The sequence below is a fragment of the Solanum tuberosum genome, unplaced genomic scaffold, assembly GCF_000226075.1.
Source record: "Solanum tuberosum cultivar DM 1-3 516 R44 unplaced genomic scaffold, SolTub_3.0 scf00064, whole genome shotgun sequence".
Classification (NCBI taxonomy): domain Eukaryota; kingdom Viridiplantae; phylum Streptophyta; class Magnoliopsida; order Solanales; family Solanaceae; genus Solanum; species Solanum tuberosum.
In genome coordinates, this window is record NW_006238990.1 from 126,040 (window position 1) to 134,911 (window position 8,872).

Consider the following 8,872-nt stretch of genomic DNA (forward strand, 5'->3'; position numbering starts at 1 on the left):
TTCAACAGTTTGATCATGTTCACAATTAACCCCACTATTCACTTTCACATGGACTAACGGATACCCCATATCTTTTTGCAATTTTCATCACTTATTTCACAACTTTTTCATTCTTTTCTTTTATTTTCTTGTCTTTTTTTTTATGTGGAGGGGTTCTATCTTTTTCAAAACCATTGCTCAAAGGAGTAATTTTTCAAAGTTCTTGATTCACCTTCTCTTTTCACCAAACCCCCAACTTAGGCTTTTGGCCTAAGTTGGCTATTCAAACAAACCACACTTCATGAGGATTATGGGTGAATGGATAAACAGGGGTCACAATTACTCAAGTTTCTTCTAAGAAAAGGATAAGGTTCAAAGGGGTTCAAGCAATGTTCACACATCTCACAAGGTTGGCCAGAAAAAGAGGTATATTATCAAGTTGTTTCCCTCTTCAAAATTGTTGCCTAAGATCATTTCAAGAGTTTAAATATTATCAAGTTGTTTCCCTCTTCAAAATTGTTGCCTAAGATCAGTTCAAGAGTTTGAATCACTTGGTCAACCGAACCAACGGGTCAAATTCTAGGTGTCACCACACACAATGTTCAAGGTAAGCTCATCACACAAGGCATTGGCACCAACATCAAATAAGACTCATTTAGGCTAATGTGCAATGCTCATCACAAGAGACTCCATTCGATAACCGGCTAGTCACAAAGAGATGCAAAAATTCCACATATTGTCTATGCAACTTCATTTGGCCTCGTTGTAGCTGCACATTCACTTCATTCAATTAATACCACTATTCAAGTCATCAGCATTGATCATGCATGATACTCGAATAACTCAGTAGAGAACAAAAGACTTGATAACATGACTCCTACCACCCCCACCAAAAGCATCCAACATTGTCCTTAACGTGAATAGAGAACAAACAATAACAAAGGTAACAGTAAACTACTGGCACTTAAGCAAACAGAGTAGGGGGACAAGGAATCTTCACTAGGCGCCCATTCGACAAAAGCTTGTAGGAGTCGCCGAACTATTTGGCGAATCGCCGAATGTTCTGGTTCTCGTCGAAGTTTCCAGTATGCAGCTAGTCCATTTTGGGACATAAAGGCAGAAAAGAGTGACTACGCCAAATGGCTTTCGCGCATCGCCTAATAGATATGAGATATCGCCAACTGCTCCAAGACTCTGAGCTATCGGGCTAATTTAAAAAGGTAGTGAAAGTCGGATCATCTAATCACATCGGCGAGTCACTGATTGGTGCAGGTACGCCGCCTTATGTTTCAGTATCTCAACCCACTGTTGATGCCAATGGAGCGATCAACTTCATGATCGCTGAACTGACTCGGTGATCTACCGATGAACTCTTACCCTCAAAAAATAACCTACACCGCCACATTCAGCATACATTATTCAAAACAGTAACACTTGGGTTGCCTCCAAGGGAGCACCTTATTTAACTTCGTGGTACAACGTGGAAATGCTCTCAAGAATCCTCTAGATATACCACTTCAATCACAGAAATTTCTTGGCAATCTCCAAAATATAACTTCAAGTGTTGCCGATTCACCTTGAAGGCAGGGCCTTCTTTACTTTCAACTTCAATGGCACCATTTGTGAAAACCTGTGTTACTCTAAATGGACCTGACCATTTGGATTTGAGCTTTCCTGGAAAGAGTCTTAGTCGAGAATTATACAACAACTTCCAATCTCCAACTCGGGATTCCCTCTTAAGGATTCTAGAATCATGCCACTTTTTCATCTTTTTTTTGTATAGAGCTGAAGTTTCATCAGCACTGAACCTGAATTCTTCTAATTCATTGAGTTGATCTACTCTTCCTTTTGAAGTATTTGCCCAGTCCAGATTTAGATCCTTTAATGCCCATAATGCTTTGTGTTACAATTCAACCCGTAAATGGCAAGTTTCACCGAAGACTAGCTGTTACGGGGACATACCGATTGGTGTTTTGTAGGCAGTGTGTTATGCCCACAGAGCATCATCTAGCTTTCGAGACCAATCAGTCCTATTTGCATTTACGGTATTAGCCAAGATACTCTTGATCTCTCGATTCGAAACATCCACTTGTCCACTTATTTGAGGATCATATGGTGTTGCTACTTTATATCGCACCCCATATTTTCTCAATGCGGACGCGAAAAGCCTATTGCAAAAATGGGATCCACCATCACAAATAATAGCCCGAGGAGTGCCAAACTTAGCAAAGATGTAGCATTTTAGGAACTGAACAACACTTCTCCCTTCATTGTTTGGTAGTGCCACACCTTCTACCCATTTAGAAACATAGTTCAGTTCCACCAAAATGTACTTATTGTTGACACCCAATTTTGGCCTAACATTTTCAAAATTCATAACTTTTAAGTTTTATTTATTTAATAGTTCAAAATAATTTTTTTATATTTTTAAATAAGATTATTGTTAACTATCCTTATTTATAAAAAAAAATAGGATTTTTTTTATTATTAGTTAATTTTAAAATTGCATTTTTTACATGTCATTAGTTACGTTTATTATATTTTTAAATATTGATTTTATTAGTTATATTTGTTAATATTTATTTTAATTTTTTACACAGTTTAAAAATAAATTCAAATATATATAAGTTTTCGTATACGACTATTTTATTAACTAGTGGTTTCGGCCCATGATTTTTAGATAATAGTATTATGCAATAAATGGTTTTTAATTTTCTATTTAATCTACTTCTTAGTCTTTAAGTGGGTGTGGTGAAAATTCCAAAAAGGGATGAAACCCTAAGATATTTTTCTACCCTATTTCCCACTGCCTCCCCCTCTCTTCCACCACCAAACCCCCACTCTAAAACAACTTCCTCAAACCCACCGGATAACCACCCAAAACAGACCCATTTTTGCTCTTCTTCTCCAACCATTTCCTCACCAACGCCACCACAAAACACCTCCATCCTCCTTCCTCCCTGGCTCGAGTTCCACCATTAATGGTGAACTTTGAGCTCCAAACATCGACCAAACGCGCCTGAAACCACCAACAAACAACAGCCAATTTCAAACCCCCACTCAAATCGACCAAACCCACCACCAGTGACCACTGAAAACAAACCCAAAACCCCATTCATTTATCTCCATGTTTCCAGCAAAATCACTCTTTCCAGCCATCACAACCTTCCTCTATCCTCCTTAGCGCGAGTTCCACCATTAATGGTGAACTTTGAGCTCACAACAGCAAACCAAGCAACCACCCACCACAAACTCTGGTGGACAGCGTGCTTCGAGCTGGCACAACCTCCACAACCAGCTCCGAGTAGGAGAACCGCGACAACAACACCTCAAACTCTTGTGGACAACAACCAGCCGCCGCGACAATAAATCCGGTGAAAACCGCTAGATCCAGATAGCTCCAAGCGAGCTCGTGAGCGACAAGAAACAACCAGACCTAAAACTCCGGCGAGACCCCACCTGAAACAACAAAAAGAGGATGAAAACAACCACCACTATGCTCCAGTTCAACAAACCAGAAAGCTTCGCAAATCAGAGCTATGAAGATCGTGAATAACAGTCGGTCAATTTCTTTTCCCTCTTTGTTATTTTGTTTCCCGGTTAATTATTACAGATATGGACATTTTCTATTTTATCTGCATATTTTGTGATTAGATCGTGTTTCATTGTTAATTTGTTATTATTATTCGAATAGATCTAGCCGAGAAATATCCTCCACTGCTGATAGTTCTCTGTCTTTTGAGGATATGTTTATGTGTATATATGTCATATCATTTTAGTGTGTTTATCTACTTGAAGGTTTTAAATTAAACAAGTGTTTGTTCTTGCTTATTTGTAGTTATTATTTTATTCAATTTAGTGATTGTTAGGCACTATTTTTTTTTCATTCCATATTCATTCTGTTTGTGATGTTGATGCTGTGAGAAGCGATTCCATGCATTTTATTTATTTATTTTTTATGTTTTCTAATAATTTTCATGTTTGAGTTGAGTTACTGTATAGTTGGTTTATCTATTCTAGTGTCAATTTTAATTATTCAGGCTCTTGTCTTATTATTTACCAAGTGTGATTTAATTTTTTCTTACTATTTTATGTTTCTTCTAATCACTGTTGGTAGTGGAATATTATCTCTTATCCATTCTTGTTTCACTGTTACTACACTTTTAAGTTTGAATATTGCAATAATTATAATTGACTCGGTTTATCATATGGTCATTGTTTAGTGTCTTAAAATATTTATTTTTTTTATTTTTATTTTTCTACACATTGTCATTAAATTATATATAATACAAGTTAAATTGGCCAATGAAAAAATTTCTCCGTCGATTTTGGAGGCCTCCCCATTTTAAAAGACGGAAAATTAGTTTAAGTTTATATAAGTTTTATGTTAAAAATGGCCAATGAAGAAATTACCATCGAAAAATTAGTTTAAGTTTATATAAATTTTATGTTAAAAATGGCCAATGAAGAAATTACCATCGATTTCCAAGGCTTACCATGTTAATAAGACGGGTTTTTATTTTTAAGTTATTCTTTGATTCATTTATTTTTATTCATGTTAATATATTACTAACACTTTTACTAAGTGTCTTTATAGGTACTCGGAGATACTTCCCATTGAAATTATTCAAATTAGGTTCGAATTATACTCTTATTCATTATTTTATATTATTGACGATAGGCAAATTTAGGCCGATTCCTAAATTCACTGTGACGCTCAAGAAGGAATTAAATTACTCTTATCCCAAATAAATATTCTACCCGTCCCTAAGCCTACATTACAGGCCAATAACAAGTCCTACGTGATATCATTCCAAATGTTCTTATATTAGTGGAGATTTCAATAACAAGTCTTATGTGATATCATTCCAAATGTTCTTATATTAGTGGAGATTTTCTTTATATTATTTATATTTCAAAATTCAAAAAAAAATAAGGTGATCAAGCACCCACTCTTTCATATTTTTCCAAAGCATCTTTATTTAGATTCTTTCCATTAAAAAAAAAAAAAGACTTTGTCTTTCCTTTTTGAGTTATTCATTGTAAAAAGTGTCATTAGACTAATATTGTCAGTGTGAGACAAGTATTTTACTTCATTGGATTGTTCGTCTAAGAAATGTGATATATCTTTTCTTTAAGCTTTCAATAGCGCAGGGAATATTATTTTCCTATTTCATCATCTTCATATTGTACATTTTCTACTGATGACCTTATCTCAGATTATTTGCAGTATTCATCATTTACTTTTAGATTCTTTCCATTAAAGAAAAAAAAAGACTTTGTCTTTCCTTTTTGAGTTATTCATTGTAAAAAGTGTCATTAGACTAATATTGTCAGTGTGAGACAAGTATTTTACTTCATTGGATTGTTCGTCTAAGAAATGTGATATATCTTTTCTTTAAGCTTTCAATAGCGCAGGGAATATTATTTTCCTATTTCATCATCTTCATATTGTACATTTTCTACTGATGACCTTATCTCAGATTATTTGCAGTATTCATCATTTACAGGATTGGAACTACATTTGACCTGATTCCTGGCTCAACTGGATATGTAGGCGCCACGATGGGTCGGTCATATACCTATTGTGATTTTCTTTTCACCTTGTAATAAAAACTGGGACAAATTTTTTGAGAATATCTCAAAAATTCAGAATAAAGGTGCTATCTCCAGCAAATCAATATTGGAGATCATTTTGAGATTTGTCAAAAGTTCTAACTGGGCCATAATTTTTGAGGAAAACCTCAAAAATTCTAACAACTACTGTTAGAAGCTTAATAGTCAACTTCAAATGATCCATCATCGCTTGAAGTTCAAAGTGAACTTGAAAAATCTCCAGCATTGTCAGGGTGAGCCAGCAGCTCCTAGTACAAATCCCCAATAAGACATGAGTCGCAATAAACATAAAATGGTCAAGAGTAAAATGTTGATTGCTCACATGTGTCAAACTGATTAGGCATTTTGTACACATTCCCTTTTAAAGAATCTTTTCTCAAGGTTTCTTGACTAAGTCGCTAGCTAAGGCGACATTGTGTCTACTAATTGTTCCTTTTCAAGTACAGGAACAGGCAAAAGCATTAATGCAATGACACTTTCAAGACAATCATCGAACCATCCACCTCATTAAAGTTGGATAATCATCGAGCCATCCACCTTGTTATAGTGGAAAATCATTATCTCTTATCCATTCTTGTTTCACTGTTACTATACTTTTAAGTTTGAATATTGCAATAATTATAATTGACTCAGTTTATCATATGGTCATTCTTTAGTGTCTTAAAATATTTTTTATATTTTTTTTTCTACACATTGTCATTAAATTATATATATTACAAGTTAAATTGGCCAATGAAAAAATCTCTCCGTAGGTTTTGGAGGCCTCCTCATTTTAAAAGATGGAAATTTAGTTTAAGTTTATACAAGTTTTATGTTAAAATTGGCCGATGAAGAAATTATCGTCGATTTCCAAGGCCTTCCATGTTAATAAGATGAGTTTTTATTTTTAAGTTATTCTTTGTAACTCATGCTGACTCAATAGTAATTTGAACTTATTCCACATTAATATTTGTTTCACAATCAGCACCATCACTATCACCACCCCGGCCAACAGGAGGTGGATGAGGAGGTCTATTTGTTTCTTTTTTCTTTCTTCCACATCCTCCCTTTTTCCCTTTTCCTGTATCAGTATTGTTATTATTACTACTTGATGGCACTTCTATAGCTTGAACAACATCTAATTTTTGAAGAACATTTTGTTTGCTAGCTTTGTGTTCCTTAACTTTTGGCGAAGGAAAATACGCATTTTCTTCTTCTTGATCAACATTGTTACCTAATTTTCATAATCATCAAGATTGATTAGTGGAGTACTAATGATGAACTTTGGAACTGGATCTTTGGAATTTTCTAAGGTGTCACCTTTTATTACAAATTTATTCAATGGCTCCCATAAGTTATTCACTTTGATTCAATTGTTTTTATTCATATTAATTTATTACTAACACTTTTACTAAGTGTCTTTACAGGTACCCAGAGGTGCTTCCCATTGAAGCTATTCAAATTAGGTTCGAATTATACTCTTATTCGTTATTGTATATTATTGACGATAGACAAATTTAGGCCGATTCCTATATTATTGTTTTATCATATTACTTGTGTATATTGCATGTTTATTATACTTGTACATTATTTTATCCTCCTCCTTAATTTGAAAAACTGAATTCAGTCAGGACCCACATTTGTGAATTTTGAAGGATGCCTAACCCCTTTCCTTCGGAATAACTTGAACCCCTTACTTAGAATCTAATGGTTTCATAGATCACATAATGATTTCCTAGTTTATCCTAAAATTAGGTGGCGAGTCCTTTAAAATTTGTTTAGTCTTAAAATTCTTTTAAAATTGAGTTAATTGATTATTTTTTGAGTCACCGCGACGTTTCGCCCTATTTGAATAGAGTAGGGATGTAAACACTTATTACTAAACGAACTCAGAAATGGACTCATGAAATCTATTCCCCAAACATCAAACAACTCAACTTCAAGAATAGGCTTGAGGGGAACTCATGTTTTTTCTAGACACTCCACCTTGTTTTTGACATTGAGTACACCTTTTGACAAACTCATTAGCATATTTGTAAAGAGATGGACACTAGTAACCACTTTGAAGGATTTTAGCAGTTGTACGCACTCCACCATGATGACCACCGACAAGTGAAGAATGACAAGCATGGAGAATTTCATTGAATTCCTATTCCGGCACACATCGCCGAATGATATGGTATGCACACTCTCTGAATAAGTATGGTTTATCCCAAAAGTATTTCTTGACATCGAACAAAAACCTCTTTTGTTGATAAAAGTTTAGTTCTTCCAGTATCAACCCACATACTACATAGTTAGCAAAATATTCATACCAAAGAGTTTGTTGTAGAGTTATCGTGAATACCAGTTCATCAGGAAAGGCATCATTTATGTATACCTCCAGATCGTGATTATCCTTGCCTTCTTATTTTGATAGGTGGTCAGCCTCCTGATTTTCACAACCTCTTCTATCTTTGACTTCAAAGTCAAATTATTGCAACAATAGCACCCACCTTATCAATCTTGGCTTCACATTCTTCTTTGCCATCAAATAATGCAGAGCAGCATGATCAGTGTGAACAACCACTTTAGTGTCTAGAAAGTTTGCCCGAAATTTCTCAAATGCATATACCACTGCAAGTAATTGTTGCTCTGTAACTGTATAGTTACGTTGAGCACCATTCAGTGTTTTGTTTGCATAGTAAATGGGGTGAAATAGTTTGTTGCATTTTTTCCCCAACACGACACCTAATGTCGTACCACTTGCATCACACATCACTTCAAATGGTGCTACCCAGTCGGACTAATGAGAACCAGGGTGAAGATTAATTTCTCTTTCAAACACTTGAAGGCAACCATATGTCATGCCTCAAATCGCATGAAGACGGACAGGCACCCGATGCCCTCAAGGCCCAAGAGAACCAACATGTAACTTGTGCTTACTATGCTTATAACTATGACACTCTTGTGACAAGTTCACATAGCATGCAGCGATATGAACCAACATAAGTATATCCAAAATATATATACAAAACTTGGTTGTTGAGGCCACAACTTGTTAAGACGCAACTGAACCATATACATAAGTCTACAAAGCCTCTAAAAGATAGAAAACCTTAGAATAGGTTGGGACAGACCCCACCTTACTCTTCACTACAATACAATACCAAAAGGAATCTACCAAGGACTCAGTAAAGCTCCGAATCAATCTGGAGCTAACCAAACATAGCTGAATGTCGTGTGCTCCTACTGAGGAGGTCTACTAGCTGAAGTACATGTGCCTGCAGCATGAAATGCAGTGTCCCCCGCGAGGGAC

General features: G+C 35.4%; 1 protein-coding gene across 1 annotated transcript; it reads right to left on the reverse strand.

The window, feature by feature from the left end:
- Positions 1-1,471: 1,471 nt before the first annotated feature.
- LOC107060196 (uncharacterized) lies at positions 1,472-1,986 on the reverse strand. The gene is made up of 2 exons (XM_015307784.1): positions 1,942-1,986; positions 1,472-1,858 (listed from the first exon to the last, which is right to left on the reverse strand). Exons 1-2 carry the CDS (start codon positions 1,984-1,986, stop codon positions 1,472-1,474), a joined length of 432 nt encoding a protein of 143 aa, XP_015163270.1.
- Between the last annotated feature and the right edge of the window lie 6,886 nt (positions 1,987-8,872).

Excerpts from the sequence above, each read along its gene's own strand:
- LOC107060196 (XM_015307784.1), bottom strand. The coding sequence starts at position 1,986 with ATGATGCTCTGTGGGCATAACACACTGCCTACAAAACACCAATCG. Across the intron at positions 1,859-1,941 it reads TGCCTACAAAACACCAATCG|GATCTAAATCTGGACTGGGC; the intron begins GTATGTCCCCGT and ends TGGGCATTAAAG.